The sequence below is a fragment of the Bombina bombina genome, chromosome 11, assembly GCF_027579735.1.
Source record: "Bombina bombina isolate aBomBom1 chromosome 11, aBomBom1.pri, whole genome shotgun sequence".
Classification (NCBI taxonomy): domain Eukaryota; kingdom Metazoa; phylum Chordata; class Amphibia; order Anura; family Bombinatoridae; genus Bombina; species Bombina bombina.
This window is the reverse complement of record NC_069509.1, coordinates 1,506,078-1,525,010: the sequence shown is the minus strand read 5'-3', so window position 1 is coordinate 1,525,010 and position 18,933 is coordinate 1,506,078. Positions and strand designations below refer to the sequence as shown.

The following is an 18,933-nucleotide window of genomic DNA, read 5'->3' as shown; positions in this document are numbered from 1 at the left end:
GTAAACCCTGGTGTGACTCTTATAACTAAATTAAGTCCATTAGAACTATCCTCTAAGGGTATAGAAGTTCACATAGTGATGGAAACTACTCCTTCCCCCCAAAGGAATATTGTCCAGCCTTTTAGCTGACACGGCCATGGGAAAGTCTTGTAAATATAGGGAATGCCTAAGGCACCCACATTCCATTTGAAACTGAAATTCTCAGTAACATGGAGAAAACATTATAATCGCAATTCCTCAAGCGATGCTTTAAAGTTATGGAAAAATAAAGAAAGCATGATAACCCAGAGGGGAGTGTGAAGGACACGCAGGGCACTGCATGAGGGCCATACAATTTCGATTGAAACTATAGGAGAAATTTGTGGCCATTTGTTAACAGACTCCCCAGCAGCAAACTGGTTAAATTTACTCCATGGGAGTCTGGTTACAGAGATCTGGAAGTGAGAGGACACGCTAGCCCTAATGTGTGTATTCTACTGGTTAATCCGTTTGTGTGGGACAGTACGGTGACTAGCATGCTATTTAGCCATATGGCCAGTTGTAGCTCCCTCCGAGATCTGGGCTGTCTCAACTTTCACAAGCACTCACCCAAAATCACACAGCTTCACCGTCCCATCTTTACCCAACAAAATGTTTTGAGGCTTCATGTCACGGTGCAAGATCCGATGAGAATGCAGGTAATAGAGTGCAGAAACAAGCTGGGCTGAGATATCTCTCACCTAGTGAGACAAAAATAGGGAATGAGAGACACAGAAGAAAAAAACAAGAGAGGATAAAAAAAGGGGATGAGAGAGAGATGGGAAAGGGAATGAAAATGAGAAAGAAAGAAAAATGGAGGAGACAGCAGTGAGCACTTACCAACTCCTCAGACAAATTCCCATCATCTTCTAGTATCTGGAATAGCTCACCCTCTGCATATTCTGTAACCACAACAACCTGCAAAAATCACCAGTTATAAACTACAGCCAATCACAGTGTCAGTTATAGTGCTGCTCAATTACACTACAGCCAATCACAGCGTCCGTTCTAGTGCTGCTAAGTTACACTACAGCCAATCACAGCACCAGTTACAGTGTGGCTCAGTTACACTACAGCCAATTACAGCGCCAGTTAAAGTGCTTCTCAGTTACACTACAGCCAATCACCAAGTCAGTTCTAGTGCTGCTCAGTTACACTACATCCAATCACAGCATCAGTTCTAGTGCTGCTCAGTTACACTACATCCAATCACAGCGTCAGTTATAGTGCTGCACAGTTACACTACAGCCAATCACAGTGTCCGTTATAGTGCTGCTCAGTTACACTACAGCCAATCACAGTGTCCGTTTTAGTGCTGTTCAGTTACACTACAGCCAATCACAGTGTCCGTTTTAGTGCTGTTCAGTTACACTACAGCCAATCACAGTGTCCGTTATAGTGCTGCTCAGTTACACTACAGCCAATCACAGTGTAAGTTATAGGTCTGTGCTGACAATCACAGCACCAGTTATACAAGCTGCTTAGACACATTGTAAGCAATGACAACACATATGTCAATGGTCACTAACCTCTCGCTCGGTCTCACAACTGTCTAACATGCGCACAATATTGGGGTGTTTCAAATCTCTCATTATCTGAATCTCTCTCTTTAGTCCTCTCAGTTCTTTTTCTGAGCGTCCGACTTTAGGGATAAATTTCAGGGCCACAATCTATGGAACAAAAAACATAATTTATGTAAGAACTTACCTGATAAATTAATTTCTTTCATGAGGCAAGAGTCCATGAGCTAGTGACTTATGAGATATACATCCCAACCAGGAGGGGGCAACGTTTCCCAAACTTCAAATGCCTATAAATACACCTCCCACCTCACTAATACCTCAGTTTAACGTATAGCCAAGTTAGTAAGGTGTAAAAGCATAAATAGAGGAACAGGATACATAAAGTGCTTTATATAAAAAAAATCATAACCCCCAAAAAATTGGGTGGGTCTCATGGACTCTTGCCACCATGAAAGAAATTAATTTATCAGGTAAGTTCTTACATTAATTATGTTTTCTTTCACATAGGTGGCAAGAGTCCATGATCCCCAATTATGTAAAGACATACTAAGATATGTTTCAAACTCAAACAAACCTGTTTTACAGCTGAAAAATATAAGTAACACTAAACAACTGACGATAGAGAGAGATAGATAGATAGATAGATAGATAGAGAGAGATAGAGAGAGATAGAGAGAGAGAGAGATAGATAGAGAGATAGATAGAGAGATAGAGATACATATATATATATATATATATATATATATATGTTACGGTACCAACAGGGTACCAAGGGTTAACACCAGATGGACAATGTCCTGAATATGGTATCAGCAACTCACAACCCAGCCAGTATTTCCCCTCAAACATGAGACCAGGCTCCACATTCAAGGTAAAACAAAGTGAACTTTATTAAGGGCCATATGCCCAGTATTTATGCAGGTCAGACCCCAGATGGGGGGTTGAAAGAATGTTGTACATTAGATGGAGGGAACACGCCCTTTGACATGATATATGTATATACACATACATATATATATATACACACACATACATACATACATATACACACACACAATATAGAACAACTTTACTTAAAAAGTGCCTAATCCATAGCTGAGAGTGTCTTTGTTAAAAAAAAACATAATTTATGCTTACCTGATAAATTCCTTTCTTCTGTAGTGTGATCAGTCCACGGGTCATCATTACTTCTGGGATATTACTCCTCCCCAACAGGAAGTGCAAGAGGATTCACCCAGCAGAGCTGCATATAGCTCCTCCCCTCTACGTCACTCCCAGTCATTCGACCAAGGACCAACGAGAAAGGAAAAGCCAAGGGTGAAGTGGTGACTGGAGTATAAATTAAAAAATATTTACCTGCCTTAAAAACAGGGCGGGCCGTGGACTGATCACACTACAGAAGAAAGGAATTTATCAGGTAAGCATAAATTATGTTTTCTTCTGTTAAGTGTGATCAGTCCACGGGTCATCATTACTTCTGGGATACCAATACCAAAGCAAAAGTACACGGATGACGGGAGGGATAGGCAGGCTCTTTATACAGAAGGAACCACTGCCTGAAGAACCTTTCTCCCAAAAATAGCCTCCGATGAAGCAAAAGTGTCAAATTTGTAAAATTTGGAAAAAGTATGAAGCGAAGACCAAGTTGCAGCCTTGCAAATCTGTTCAACAGAGGCCTCATTCTTGAAGGCCCAAGTGGAAGCCACAGCTCTAGTAGAATGAGCTGTAATTCTTTCAGGAGGCTGCTGTCCAGCAGTCTCATAAGCTAAACGAATTATGCTACGAAGCCAAAAAGAAAGAGAGGTAGCGGAAGCTTTTTGACCTCTCCTCTGCCCAGAGTAAATGACAAACAGAGAAGACGTTTGTCGAAATTCCTTAGTTGCCTGTAAGTAAAATTTTAGAGCACGGACTACATCCAGGTTGTGCAGTAGACGTTCCTTCTTTGAAGAAGGATTTGGGCATAAAGAAGGAACAACAATCTCTTGATTGATATTCCTGTTAGTAACTACCTTAGGTAAGAACCCAGGTTTAGTACGCAGGACTACCTTATCCGAATGAAAAATCAAATAAGGAGAATCACAATGTAAGGCTGATAATTCAGAGACTCTTCGAGCCGAGGAAATAGCCATTAAAAATAGAACTTTCCAAGATAACAACTTTATATCAATGGAATGAAGGGGTTCAAACGGAACGCCCTGTAAAACATTAAGAACAAGGTTTAAACTCCATGGTGGAGCAACAGTTTTAAACACAGGCTTAATCCTGGCCAAAGCCTGACAAAAAGCCTGGACGTCAGGAACTTCTGACAGACGTTTGTGTAACAGAATGGACAGAGCTGAGATCTGTCCCTTTAATGAACTAGCAGATAAACCCTTTTCTAAACCTTCTTGTAGAAAAGACAATATCCTAGGAATCCTAACCTTACTCCAAGAGTAACCTTTGGATTCACACCAATATAGGTATTTACGCCATATCTTATGGTAAATCTTTCTGGTAACAGGTTTCCTAGCCTGTATTAAGGTATCAATAACTGACTCAGAAAACCCACGTCTTGATAAAATCAAGCGTTCAATTTCCAAGCAGTCAGCTTCAGAGAAGTTAGATTTTGATGTTTGAAGGGACCCTGTATCAGAAGGTCCTGTTTCAGAGGTAGAGACCAAGGTGGACAGGATGACATGTCCACCAGGTCTGCATACCAAGTCCTGCGTGGCCACGCAGGTGCTATTAGAATCACTGATGCTCTCTCTTGTTTGATTCTGGCAATCAATCGAGGAAGCAACGGGAAGGGTGGAAACACATAAGCCATCCTGAAGTCCCAAGGTGCTGTCAGAGCATCTATCAGGACTGCTCCTGGATCTGGACCCGTAACGAGGAAGCTTGGCGTTCTAACGAGACACCATGAGATCTATCTCTGGTTTGCCCCAACGTCGAAGTATTTGGGCAAAGACCTCCGGATGAAGTTCCCACTCCCCCGGATGAAAAGTCTGACGACTTAAGAAATCCGCCTCCCAGTTCTCCACTCCCGGGATGTGGATTGCTGACAGGTGGCAAGAGTGAGACTCTGCCCAGCGAATTATCTTTGATACTTCCATCATAGCTAGGGAGCTTCTTGTCCCTCCCTGATGGTTGATGTAAGCTACAGTCGTGATGTTGTCCGACTGAAACCTGATGAACCCCCGAGTTGTCAACTGGGGCCAAGCCAGGAGGGCATTGAGAACTGCTCTCAATTCCAGAATGTTTATTGGCAGGAGACTCTCCTCCTGACTCCATTGTCCCTGAGCCTTCAGAGAATTCCAGACGGCACCCAAACCTAGAAGGCTGGCGTCTGTTCTTACAATTGTCCAGTCTGGTCTGCTGAATGGCATCCCCCTGGACAGATGTGGCCGAGAAAGCCACCATAGAAGAGAATTTCTGGTCTCTTGATCCAGATTCAGAGAAGGGGATAAGTCTGAGTAATCCCCATTCCACTGACTTAGCATGCACAGTTGCAGTGGTCTGAGGTGTAAGCGTGCAAAGGGTACTATGTCCATTGCCGCTACCATTAAGCCGATTACCTCCATGCATTGAGCCACTGACGGGTGTTGAATGGAATGAAGGGTGCGGCAAGCACTTTGAAGTCTTGTTAGCCTGTCCTCTGTCAGGTAAATCTTCATTTCTACAGAATCTATAAGAGTCCCCAGGAAGGGAACTCTTGTGAGTGGAACGAGTGAACTTTTCTTTTCGTTCACCTTCCATCCATGTGACCTTAGAAATGCCAGCACTAACTCTGTATGAGACTTGGCAGTTTGAAAGCTTGAAGCTTGTATCAGAATGTCGTCTAGGTATGGAGCTACCGAGATTCCCCGCGGTCTTAGTACCGCCAGAAGAGCACCCAGAACCTTTGTGAAGATTCTTGGAGCTGTAGCCAATCCGAATGGAAGAGCCACAAACTGGTAATGCCTGTCTAGGAAGGCAAACCTTAGGTACCGATAATGATCTTTGTGAATCGGTATGTGAAGGTAAGCATCTTTTAAATCTACAGTGGTCATGTACTGACCCTCTTGGATCATAGGTAAAATTGTCCGAATAGTCTCCATCTTGAACGATGGAACTCTTAGGAATTTGTTTAGGATCTTTAAGTCCAGGATTGGTCTGAAAGTTCCCTCTTTTTTGGGAACCACAAACAGATTTGAGTAAAACCCCTGTCCCTGTTCCGATCGTGGAACTGGATGGATTACTCCCATTAACAAGAGCTCTTGTACGCAGCATAGAAACGCCTCTTTCTTTGTCTGGATTGATGACAATCTTGACAGATGAAATCTCTCTCTTGGAGGAGAGTATTTGAAGTCCAGAAGGTATCCCTGAGATATTATCTCTAGCGCCCAGGGATCCTGAACATCTCTTGCCCAAGCCTGGGCGAAGAGAGAAAGTCTGCCCCCCACTAGATCCGATCCCGGAACGGGGGCCCTCAATTCATGCTGTTTTAGGGGCAGCAGCAGGTTTCCTAGTCTGCTTGCCCTTGTTCCAGGACTGGTTAGGTTTCCAGCCTTGTCTGTAGCGAGCAACAGCTCCTTCCTGTTTTGGTGCAGAGGAAGTTGATGCTGCTCCTGCTTTGAAATTACGAAAGGAACGAAAATTAGACTGTCTAGTCTTGGCTTTGGCTTTGTCCTGAGGCAGGGCATGGCCTTTACCTCCTGTAATGTCAGCGATAATCTCTTTCAACCCGGGCCCGAATAAGGTCTGCCCTTTGAAAGGTATATTAAGCAATTTAGACTTAGAAGTAACATCAGCTGACCAGGATTTTAGCCACAGCGCCCTGCGTGCCTGAATGGCGAATCCTGAATTCTTCGCCGTAAGTTTAGTAAGATGTACTACGGCCTCCGAAATGAATGAATTAGCTAGTTTAAGGACTCTAAGCCTGTCCGTAATGTCGTCCAGAGTAGCTGAACCAATGTTCTCTTCCAGAGACTCAATCCAGAATGCCGCTGCAGCCGTGATCGGCGCAATGCATGCAAGGGGTTGCAATATAAAACCTTGTTGAACAAACATTTTCTTAAGGTAACCCTCTAATTTTTTATCCATTGGATCTGAAAAAGCACAGCTATCCTCCACCGGGATAGTGGTACGCTTAGCTAAGGTAGAAACTGCTCCCTCCACCTTAGGGACCGTTTGCCATAAGTCCCTTGTGGTGGCGTCTATTGGAAACATTTTTCTAAATATCGGAGGGGGTGAGAACGGCACACCGGGTCTATCCCACTCCTTAGTAACAATTTCAGTAAGTCTCTTAGGTATAGGAAAAACCTCAGTACTCGTCGGTACCGCAAAATATTTATCCAACCTACACATTTTCTCTGGTATTGCAACTGTGTTACAATCATTCAGAGCCGCTAACACCTCCCCTAGTAATACACGGAGGTTTTCCAGTTTAAATTTAAAATTTGAAATATCTGAATCCAGTCTGTTTGGATCAGAACCGTCACCCACAGAATGAAGTTCTCCGTCCTCATGTTCTGCCACCTGTGACGCAGTGTCTGACATGGCCCTAAAATTATCAGCGCACTCTGTTCTCACCCCAGAGTGATCACGCTTACCTCTTAGTTCTGGTAATTTAGCCAAAACCTCAGTCATAACAGTAGCCATATCCTGTAATGTGATTTGTAATGGCCGCCCAGATGTACTCGGCGCTACAATATCACGCACCTCCCTCTGAGCGGGAGATGTAGGTACTGACACGTGAGGCGAGTTAGTCGGCATAACTCTCCCCTTGTTGTTTGGTGAAATTTGTTCAATTTGTACAGATTGACTTTTATTTAAAGTAGCATCAATACAGTTAGTACATAAATTTCTATTGGGCTCCACTTTGGCATTGCAACAAATGACACAGGTATCATCCTCTGAATCAGACATGTTTAACACACTAGCAAATAAACTTGTAACTTGGAAATACAATTCAATTAGAATAATATTAAAACGTACTGTGCCTTTAAGAAGCACAGAAGATCTATGACAGTTGAAAATTAATAAATTGAAACAGTTATAGCCTCAATCCTTGTAAATAACACAACTTTAGCAAAGGTTTAATCCCATTAGCAAAGATAACAAATTCTGAAAGCAGGAAACAAATTACAGAATAAACGTTTTTTATCTCAGTCAAACTATAATTCTCACAGCTCTGCTGAGAGAAATTACCTCCCTCAAAATAAGTTTTGAAGACCCCTGAGCTCTGTAGAGATGAACCGGATCATGCAGGGAATACAATGAGTTGCTGACTGAAATATTTGATGTGTAGTAAAAGCGCCAAAAAACGTCCCCTCCCCCTCACATACAGCAGTGAGGGAGAACAGAAACTGCCAGAAAACAGATTAAGCAACTGCCAAGTGGAAAAATAGTGCCCAAACATTTATTCACTCAGTACCTCAGCAAATGAAAACGATTTTACATTCCAGCAAAAACGTTAAACATAATCTCTAGTTATTAAACAGCTTTATGTATTTCTTACAGTGTAATTCTAGTGAAGTACCATTCCCCAGAATACTGAAGTGTAAAGTATACATACATGACATTATATCGGTATGGCAGGATTTTCTCATCAATTCCATTGTCAGAAAATAAAAACTGCTACATACCTCTATGCAGATTCATCTGCCCGCTGTCCCCTGATCTGAAGTTTACCTCTCCTCAGATGGCCGAGAAACAGCAATATGATCTTAACTACTCCGGCTAAAATCATAACAAAAACTCTGGTAGATTCTTCTTCAAACTCTGCCAGAGAGATAATAACACACTCCGGTGCTATTTTAAAATAACAAACTTTTGATTGAAGATATAAAACTAAGTATAATCACCATAGTCCTCTCACACATCCTATCTAGTCGTTGGGTGCAAGAGAATGACTGGGAGTGACGTATAGGGGAGGAGCTATATGCAGCTCTGCTGGGTGAATCCTCTTGCACTTCCTGTTGGGGAGGAGTAATATCCCAGAAGTAATGATGACCCGTGGACTGATCACACTTAACAGAAGAAAGATACATTTTCATACTTACCTTTAAGAAACCCATACACATATAGCAGACAGTCAAACCAGTAATGAAACATATCAGCAGAGGTAATGGTACAAGAGTATATAGCAGACAGTCAAACCAGTACTGAAACATATCAGCAGAGGTAATGGTACAAGAGTATATAGCAGACAGCTAAACCAGTACTGATACATATCAGCAGAGGTAATGGTACAAGAGTATATAGCAGACAGCTAAACCAGTACTGAAACATATCAGCAGAGGTAAATGGTACAAGAGTATATAGCAGACAGCTAAACCAGTACTGAAACATATCAGCAGAGGTAATGGTACAAGAGTATATAGCAGACAGCTAAACCAGTACTGGTTTAGCTGTCTGCTATATACTCTTGTACCATTACCTCTGCTGATATGTTTCAGTACTGGTTTAGCTGTCTGCTATATACTCTTGTACCATTACCTCTGCTGATATGTTTCAGTACTGGTTTAGCTATCAGAATCACCGATGCTTTCTCCTGTTTGATTTTGGCAATCAGTCGAGGGAGCAGAGGAAACGGTGGAAACACATAAGCCAGGATGAAGAACCAAGGCGCTGCTAGAGCATCTATCAGCGTCGCTTCTGGGTCCCTGGACCTGGATCCGTAACAAGGAAGCTTGGCGTTCTGGCGAGACGCCATGAGATCCAACTCTGGTTTGCCCCAACGATGAATCAACTGAGCAAACACCTCCGGATGGAGTTCCCACTCCCCCGGATGGAAAGTCTGACGACTTAGAAAATCCGCCTCCCAGTTCTCCACGCCTGGGATATGGATTGCTGACAGGTGGCAAGAGTGGTACTCTGCCCAGCGAATTATTTTTGAGACTTCTAACATCGCTAGGGAACTCCTGGTTCCCCCTTGATGGTTGATGTAAGCCACAGTCGTGATGTTGTCCGACTGAAATCTGATGAACCTCAGTTTTGCTAACTGAGGCCAAGCCAGAAGAGCATTGAATATCGCTCTTAACTCCAGAATATTTATTGGAAGGAGTTTCTCCTCCTGAGTCCACGATCCCTGTGCCTTCAGGGAATTCCAGACTGCACCCCAACCTAGAAGGCTGGCATCTGTTGTTACAATTGTCCAATCTGGCCTGCGAAAGGTCATACCCTTGGACAGGTGTACCCGAGACAACCACCAGAGAAGAGAATCTCTGGTCTCTTGATCCAGATTTAGCAGAGGGGACAAATCTGTGTAATCCCCATTCCACTGACTCAGCATGCATAATTGCAGCAGTCTGAGATGAAGGCGCGCAAATGGCACTATGTCCATTGCCGCTACCATTAAGCCGATTACCTCCATACACTGAGCTACCGAAGGGCGCGGAATGGAGTGAAGAACACGGCAAGCATTTAGAAGTTTTGATAACCTGGACTCCGTCAGGTAAATTTTCATTTCTACAGAATCTATAAGAGTCCCTAAGAAGGAGACTCTTGTGAGTGGGGATAAAGAACTCTTTTCCTCGTTCACTTTCCACCCGTGCGACCTCAGAAATGCCAGAACTATCTCTGTATGAGACTTGGCAACTTGAAAGCTTGACGCCTGTATCAGGATGTCGTCTAGATACGGAGCCACCGCTATGCCTCGCGGTCTTAGAACCGCCAGAAGTGAGCCCAGAACCTTTGTAAAGATTCTCGGGGCTGTAGCCAACCCGAAGGGAAGAGCTACAAATTGGTAATGCCTGTCTAGAAAGGCAAACCTTAGAAACCGATGATGATCTTTGTGAATCGGTATGTGAAGGTAGGCATCCTTTAAGTCCACTGTGGTCATGTACTGACCTTCTTGGATCATGGGTAGGATGGTCCGAATAGTTTCCATTTTGAAAGATGGAACTCTGAGGAATTTGTTTAAGATCTTTAGATCCAAAATTGGTCTGAAGGTTCCCTCTTTTTTGGGAACCACAAACAGATTCGAATAAAAACCCTGTCCTTGTTCCGTCCGCGGAACTGGATGGATCACTCCCATAACTAGGAGGTCTTGCACACAGCATTTCTTTATCTGATTTGCAGATAGCCTTTAAAGATGAAATCTCCCTTGTGGAGGGGAAGCTTTGAAGTCCAGAAGATATCCCTGAGATATGATCTCCAACGCCCAGGGATCCCGAACATCTCTTGCCCACGCCTGGGCGAAGAGAGAAAGTCTGCCCCCTACTAGATCCGTCGCCGGATAGGGGGCCGTTCCTTCATGCTGTCTTAGAGGCAGCAGCAGGCTTTCTGGCCTGCTTGCCTTTGTTCCAGGCCTGCTTAGATTGAGCAAAAGTTCCCTCTTGTTTTGAAGCAGAGGAAGTTGATGCTGCACCTGCCTTGAAATTTCGAAAGGCACAAAAATTAGACTGTTTGGCCTTTGCTTTGGCCCTGTCCTGAGGAAGGGTGTGACCCTTACCTCCAGTAATGGCAGCAATAATTTCCTTCAAACCAGGCCCAAATAAGGTCTGCCCCTTGAAAGGAATGTTGAGTAATTTAGACTTCGAAGTCACGTCAGCTGACCAGGATTTAAGCCATAGCGCCCTACGCGCTTGGATGGCGAATCCGGAATTCTTAGCCGTTAGTTTAGTCAAATGAACAATGGCATCAGAAACAAATGAGTTAGCTTGCTTAAGTGTTCTAAGCTTGTCAATAATTTCAGTCAATGGAGCTGAATGGATGGCCTCTTCCAGGGCCTCAAACCAGAATGCCGCCGCGGCCGTGACAGGCGCAATGCATGCAAGGGGCTGTAAAATAAAACCTTGTTGAATAAACATTTTCTTAAGGTAACCCTCCAATTTTTTATCCATTGGATCTGAAAAAGCACAACTGTCCTCAACCGGGATAGTAGTACGCTTTGCTAAAGTAGAAACTGCTCCCTCCACCTTAGGGACCGTCTGCCATAAGTCCCGAGTAGTGGCGTCTATTGGAAACATTTTTCTAAATATAGGAGGTGGGGAAAAGGGCACACCGGGTCTATCCCACTCCTTGCTAATAATTTCTGTAAGCCTTTTAGGTATAGGAAAAACATCAGTACACACCGGTACCGCATAGTATTTATCCAGCCTACACAATTTCTCTGGTACTGCAACTGTGTTACAGTCATTCAGAGCAGCTAATACCTCCCCAAGCAACACACGGAGGTTCTCAAGCTTAAATTTAAAATTAGAAATCTCTGAATCAGGTTTCCCTGAATCAGAGATGTCACCCACAGACTGAAGCTCTCCGTCCTCATGATCTGCATATTGTGACGAAGTATCAGACATGGCCCTTACAGCATCTGCGCGCTCTGTATTTCTCTTAACCCCAGAGCAATCTTACTTGCCTCTTAATTCAGGCAACCTGGATAATACCTCTGACAGGGTATTATTCATGATTGCAGCCATGTCCTGCAAGGTAATCGCTATGGGCGTCCCTGATGTAATTGGCGCCATATTAGCGTGCATCCCCTGAGCGGGAGGCGAAGGGTCTGACACGTGGTGAGAGTTAGTCGGCATAACTTCCCCCTCGTCAGAATCTTCTGGTGATATTTCTTTTATAGTTAAAGACTGATCTTTACTGTTTAAGGTGAAATCAATACATTTAGTACACATTCTCCTATGGGGCTCCACCATGGCTTTCAAACATAATGAACAAGTAGTTTCCTCTGTGTCAGACATGTTTAAACAGACTAGCAATGAGACTAGCAAGCTTGGAAAACACTTTAAACAAGTTTACAAGCAATATAAAAAACGTTACTGCACCTTTAAGAAACACAAATTTTGTCAAAATTTGAAATAACAGTGAAAAAAGGCAGTTACACTAACGAAATTTTTACAGTGTATGTAACAAGTTAGCAGAGCATTGCACCCACTTGCAAATGGATGATTAACCCCTTAATACCCAAAATGGAATAATAAAAGACAAAAACGTTTTTTTTTTCAAACAGTCACAACAACTGCCACAGCTCTACTGTGGCTTTTTACCTCCCTCAAAAACGACTTTGAAGCCTTTTGAGCCCTCCAGAGATGTCCTGGATCATGCAGAGGGAAACTGAATGTCTGTCAGTATTTTTAGCTGCACAGAAAAGCACTAAAAAAGGCCCCTCCCACTCATATTACAACAGTGGAAAGCCTAAGGAAACTGTTACTAGGCAAAATTCAAGCCAGCCATGTGGAAAAAAACTAGGCCCCAATAAGTTTTATCACCAAACATATATAAAAACGATTAAACATGCCAGCAAACGTTTTATATTACATTTTTATAAGAGTATGCATCTCTATTAATAAGCCTGATACCAGTAGCTATCAGTGAATTTAAGGCTTTACTTACATTAGTTCGGTATCAGCAGCATTTTCTAGCAAATTCCATCCCTAGAAAAATATTAACTGCACATACCTTATTACAGGAAAACCTGCACGCCATTCCCTCTCTGAAGTTACCTCACTCCTCAGAATATGTGAGAACAGCCATGGATCTTAGTTACTTCTGCTAAGATCATAGAAAACGCAGGCAGATTCTTCTTCTAAATACTGCCTGAGATAAACAGTACACTCCGGCACCATTTAAAAATAACAAACTTTTGATTGAAGAATAAATCACACTCCTCTTACGACCTCCATCTTGGTTGAGGCTTGCAAGAAAATGACTGGGTATGACAGTTAGGGGAGGAGCTATATAGCAGCTCTGCTGTGGGTGATCCTCTTGCAACTTCCTGTTGGGAAGGAGAATATCCCATAAGTAATGGATGATCCGTGGACTGGATACACTTAACAAGAGAAAAGGTGTCTCCAATGAGTTTTTTTAATAAATAATCCTCAGAACATAGCTTACCCTCCCCACATGGGGATCTTGTCAGTCTTCTAGCATTATCTCAGTCTTGTCTAGAAATAAATGACTGAACATACCTCATTGCAGTCAAGCCTGCAAACCGTTCCCCCAACTGAAGTTTTCTGGTACTCCTCAGTCCTGTGTGGGAACAGCAGTGGATTTTAGTTACAACATGCTAAAATCATTTTCCTCTCAGCAGAATTCTTCATCACTTTTCTGCTAGAGAGTAAATAGTACAAACCGGTACCATTTAAAAATAACAAACTCTTGATTGAAGATATAAAACTACAATTCTAACACCACATTCACTTTACCCTCCCTGAGAGAGAACCTAGTGCGTTAACGCGGCAAAGAGAATGACTGGGGGGTGGAGGTAGAGGGGGAGCTATATGGACAGCTCTGCTGTGTGCTCTCTTTGCCACTTCCTGTAGGGAAGGAGAATATCCCACAAGTAAGGATGAATCCGTGGACTGGATACACCTTGCAAAAGAAATACTCTTGTACCATTACCTCTGCTGATATGTTTCAGTACTGGTTTAGCTATCTGCTATATACTCTTGTACCATTACCTCTGCTGATATGTTTCAGTACTGGTTTAGCTGTCTGCTATATACTCTTGTACCATTACCTCTGCTGATATGTTTCAGTACTGGTTTAGCTGTCTGCTATATACTCTTGTACCATTACCTCTGCTGACAGCTAAACCAGTACTGAAACAGATCAGCAGAGGTAATGGTACAAGAATATATTGTCGATCTATAAAAGGGAGGCAGCAGATGAATCCCTGCGACCGATTTACAAAGAGCCTTAGAACACATTTCCCAAAGGCTAAAACATGACATCATCAGGCAATACTCCCTTCACATCCCTCAGACAAACACTGCACTTAGAGAGGAACCGGGCTTTAATATGCATAGAAGCGTCCATCACTGAATAAATCAAGCACATCATATTTCACCACCTCCTAAGGAGGCAAAGTTTGTAAAACTGAGGTGTGAGTGAGGTGGGAGCTGTATTTATAGGCATTTGAGGTTTGGGAAACTTTGCCCCCTCCTGGTAGGAATGTATATCCCAAACGTCACTAGCTCATGGACTCTTGCCACCTATATGAAAAAAAGGATGATTTTTGTCTTCAGCTGCTCAGATAAAGCCAGTATAAAAAGACCCACTCAGTAACCCTGTGGTCAGTTATACGTGACCTCTCATAAGCCGTGTGTGCGCCTTGGGATTTGTCATACACTGAGATATACCCAGACCATCACAACGCAACAGAATGGTAACAACTCACTAGGACTGGCTATGCCAACCCGTTAATGGCAAGGCTTGACGCAGGCTATGGGTTTGGTAACAGAACAGATCCTTATTACTATGCTAATTTGAATCCATCACATTTTAACTGAAGTCATTATAAATATATAAGCAGCGATACTTACAGCATTTATTAGGGGATCCTGTGATGTCTAATACCACCCACCACAAGTATTGACATTAGCATGGATTCTTGGCGCTGTATTTACTCGAAGTACCAAAACTGACCCTTAACTCTCCCAGGAAAAAATATTCTAGCTGTTCCCATGCTGCAAAAGCTCAGTAATCATAGCCTACCGAGGTTCCTTGTGTCCTGTTCTGCTCCCTAGATAATTTTGCCTGTCTCCAGCTAGGGTTTAATAGCTAATGAAAAATACGGACATATTGTGCACTTAAAGGGACAGTCAAAACCAGAATTTTTGTTGTTTAAAAAAATAATCCCCTTATTACCCATTCCCCAGATTTGAATAACCAACACATTTATAATAATACAGATTTTACCCCTGTGATTACCTTGTATCTAAGCATCTGCAAACTGCCCCCTTATTTTAGTTCTTTTGACAGACTTGCATTTTAGCCAATCAGTGCTCACTCCTAGGTAACTTGACGAGCATGAGCTCAATGTAATCTATATGAAACACATTAACTAATGCCCTCTAGTGGTGAAAAACTGGCAAAATGCATTCAGATTAGAGGCGGCCTTCAATGTCTAAGAAATTAGCATATGAACCTCCTCGATTTAGCATTTAACTAAGAATACCAAGAGAACAAAGCAAAATTGGTTATAAAAGTAAATTGGAAAGTTGTTTAAAAACAGAATTTATGCTTACCTGATAAATTACTTTCTCTTGTGGTGTATCCAGTCCACGGATTCATCCTTTACTTGTGGGATATTCTCCTTCCCTACAGGAAGTGGCAAAGAGAGCACACAGCAGAGCTGTCCATATAGCTCCCCCTCTAGCTCCACCCCCCAGTCATTCGACCAAAGGTTAGGAAGAAAAAGGAGAAACCATAGGGTGCAGTGGTGACTGTAGTTTAACAAAAAAATGTATTACCTGACTTAATTGCCAGGGCGGGCCGTGGACTGGATACACCACAAGAGAAAACACAATTTATGCTTAGCTGATAAATTTATTTCTCTTGTGGTGTATCCAGTCCACGGATCATCCATTACTTGTGGGATATTCTCCTTCCCAACAGGAAGTTGCAAGAGGACACCCACAGCAGAGCTGTCTATATAGCTCCTCCCCTCACTGCCATATCCAGTCATTCGACCGAAACAAGCCGAGAAAGGAGAAACCATAGGGTGCAGTGGTGACTGTAGTTTAATCTAAAATTTTGACCTACCTTAAAATGACAGGGCGGGCCGTGGACTGGATACACCACAAGAGAAATAAATTTATCAGGTAAGCATAAATTGTGTTTTCTCTTGTAAGGTGTATCCAGTCCACGGATCATCCATTACTTGTGGGATACCAATACCAAAGCTAAAGTACACGGATGATGGGAGGGACAAGGCAGGAACATTAAACAGAAGGAACCACTGCCTGTAAAACCTTTCTCCCAAAAATAGCCTCCGAAGAAGCAAAAGTATCAAATTTGTAGAATTTGGAAAAAGTATGAAGCGAAGACCAAGTTGCCGCCTTGCAAATCTGTTCAACAGAAGCCTCATTTTTAAAGGCCCAGGTGGAAGCCACAGCTCTAGTAGAATGAGCTGTAATCCTTTCAGGAGGCTGCTGTCCAGCAGTCTCATAGGCTAAGCGGATTATGCTTCTTAGCCAAAAAGAAAGAGAGGTTGCCGAAGCCTTTTGACCTCTTCTCTGTCCAGAGTAAACAACAAACAAAGTAGATGTTTGACGAAAATCTTTAGTAGCTTGTAAGTAAAACTTTAAAGCACGAACCACGTCCAGATTATGTAAAAGGCGTTCCTTCTTTGAAGAAGGATTAGGACACAATGATGGAACAACAACCTCTTGATTGATATTCTTAGTAGATACCACCTTAGGCAAAAACCCAGGTTTTGTACGCAGAACTACCTTATCTGCATGGAAGATCAGATAAGGAGAATCACATTGTAAAGCAGATAACTCGGAGACTCTACGAGCCGAGGAAATAGCGATCAAAAAAAGAACTTTCTAAGATAAAAGCTTGATATCTATGGAATGAAGAGGTTCAAACGGAACCCCTTGAAGAACTTTAAGAACCAAATTTAAGCTCCATGGGGGAGCAACAGGTTTAAACACAGGCTTGATTCTAACCAACGCCTGACAAAACACCTGAACGTCTGGAACATCCGCCAGACGCTTGTGCAAAAGAATAGACAGTGCAGAAATCTGTCCCTTCAAAGAACTAGCTGATAATCCTTTCTCCAAACCCTCTTGGAGAAAAGATAATATCCTGGGAATCCTAACCTTACTCCATGAGTAACTCTTGGATTCACACCAATAAAGATATTTACGCCATATCTTATGGTAGATTTTTCCTGGTAACAGGCTTTCGTGCCTGTATTAAGGTATCAATGACAGACTCGGAGAAGCCACGCTTTGATAAAATCAAGCGTTCAATCTCCATGCAGTCAGTATCAGAGAAATTAGATTTGGATGATTGAAAGGACCTTGAAGTAGAAGGTCTCGTCTCAAAGGCAGAGTCCAAGGTGGAAAGGATGACATGTCCACTAGGTCTGCATACCAGGTCCCGCGCTTGCCACGCAGGCGCTATCAAAATCACTGATGCTCTCTCCTGCTTGATTTTGGCAATCAGTCGAGGGAGCAGAGGAAACGGTGGAAACACGTAAGCCAGGTTGAAAGACCAAGGCGCTGCTAGAGCATCTATCAGCGTCGCTTCCGGGTCCCTGGACCTGGATCCGTAATGAGGAAGCTTGGCGTTCTGGCGAGACGCCATGAGATCCAGTTCTGGTTTGCCCCAATGATGAATCAATTGAGCAAAAACCTCCGGATGGAGTTCCCACTCCCCCGGATGAAAAGTCTGACGACTTAGAAAATCCGCCTCCCAGTTCTCTACACCTGGGATATGGATCGCTGATAGGTAGCAAAAGTGTTTCTCTGCCCAGCGAATTATTTGGGAGACTTCTAACATCGCTAAGGAACTCCTTGTTCCCCCTTGATGGTTGATGTAAGCCACAGTCGTGATGTTGTCCGACTGAAATCTGATGAACCTCAGGGTTGTTAACTGAGGCCAAGCCTGAAGAGCATTGAATATTGCCCTCAATTCCAGAATATTTATTGGGAGGAGTTTCTCCTCCTGAGTCCACGATCCCTGAGCCTTCAGGGAGTTCCAGACCGCACCCCAACCTAGAAGGCTGGCATCTGTCGTTACAATTGTCCAATCTGGCCTGCGAAAGGTCATACCTTTGGACAGATGGACCCAAGATAGCCACCAGAGAAGAGAATCTCTGGTCTCTTGATCCAGATTTAGTAGAGGGGACAAATCTGTGTAATCCCCATTCCACTGACTGAGCATGCATAGTTGCAGCGGTCTGAGATGTAGGCGAGCAAACGGAACTATGTCCATTGCCGCTACCATTAAGCCGATTACCTCCATTCACTGAGCCACCGAAGGGCGCGGAATAGAATGGAGAACACAGCAAGAATTTAGAAGTTTTGATAACCTGGACTCCGTCAGGTAAATTTTCATTTCTACAGAATCTATCAGAGTCCCTAGGAAGGAGACTCTTGTGAGTGGGGACAGAGAACTCTTCTCCTCGTTCACTTTCCACCCGTGCGACCTCAGAAATGCCAGAACTATGTCCGTATGGGACTTGGCAATTTGGAAATTTGACGCCTGTATCAGGATGTCGTCTAGATAAGGGGCCAATGCTATGCCCCGCGGCCTTAGGACCGCCAGAAGCGACCCCAGAACCTTTGTAAAAATTCTTGGGGCTGTAGCTAACCCGAAGGGAAGAGCCTTAGGAACCGATGATGATCTTTGTGTATCGGAATGTGAAGGTAAGCATCCTTTAGATCCACCGTAGTCATATATTGACCCTCCTGGATCATAGGTAGGATGGTCCGAATAGTTTCCATTTTGAATGATGGAACTCTGAGGAATTTGTTTAAGATCTTTAGATCCAAGATTGGTCTGAAGGTTCCCTCTTTTTTGGGAACCAAAAACAGATTTGAGTAAAATCCCTGTCCCTGTTCCTCCTTTGGAACTGGATGGATCACTCCCATAACTAGGAGGTCTTGCACACAGTGTAAGAATGCCTCTTTCTTTATCTGGTTGAAAGATAATCGTGAAAGTTGAAATCTCCCTTGTGGAG

General features: G+C 43.2%; 1 protein-coding gene across 1 annotated transcript in view; it reads right to left on the bottom strand.

The window, feature by feature from the left end:
* The window catches only part of STK36 (serine/threonine kinase 36), a 707,870-nt gene that overhangs the window by 654,488 nt on the left and 34,449 nt on the right, over positions 1-18,933 (bottom strand). The window contains exons 3-5 of the mRNA XM_053694813.1: positions 1,548-1,688; positions 859-936; positions 589-719 (exon numbers count right to left, since the gene is read on the bottom strand). Of these exons, the coding sequence (XP_053550788.1) occupies positions 589-719; positions 859-936; positions 1,548-1,688 (350 nt within the window). The remainder of the gene's footprint in view (positions 1-588; positions 720-858; positions 937-1,547; positions 1,689-18,933) is intronic.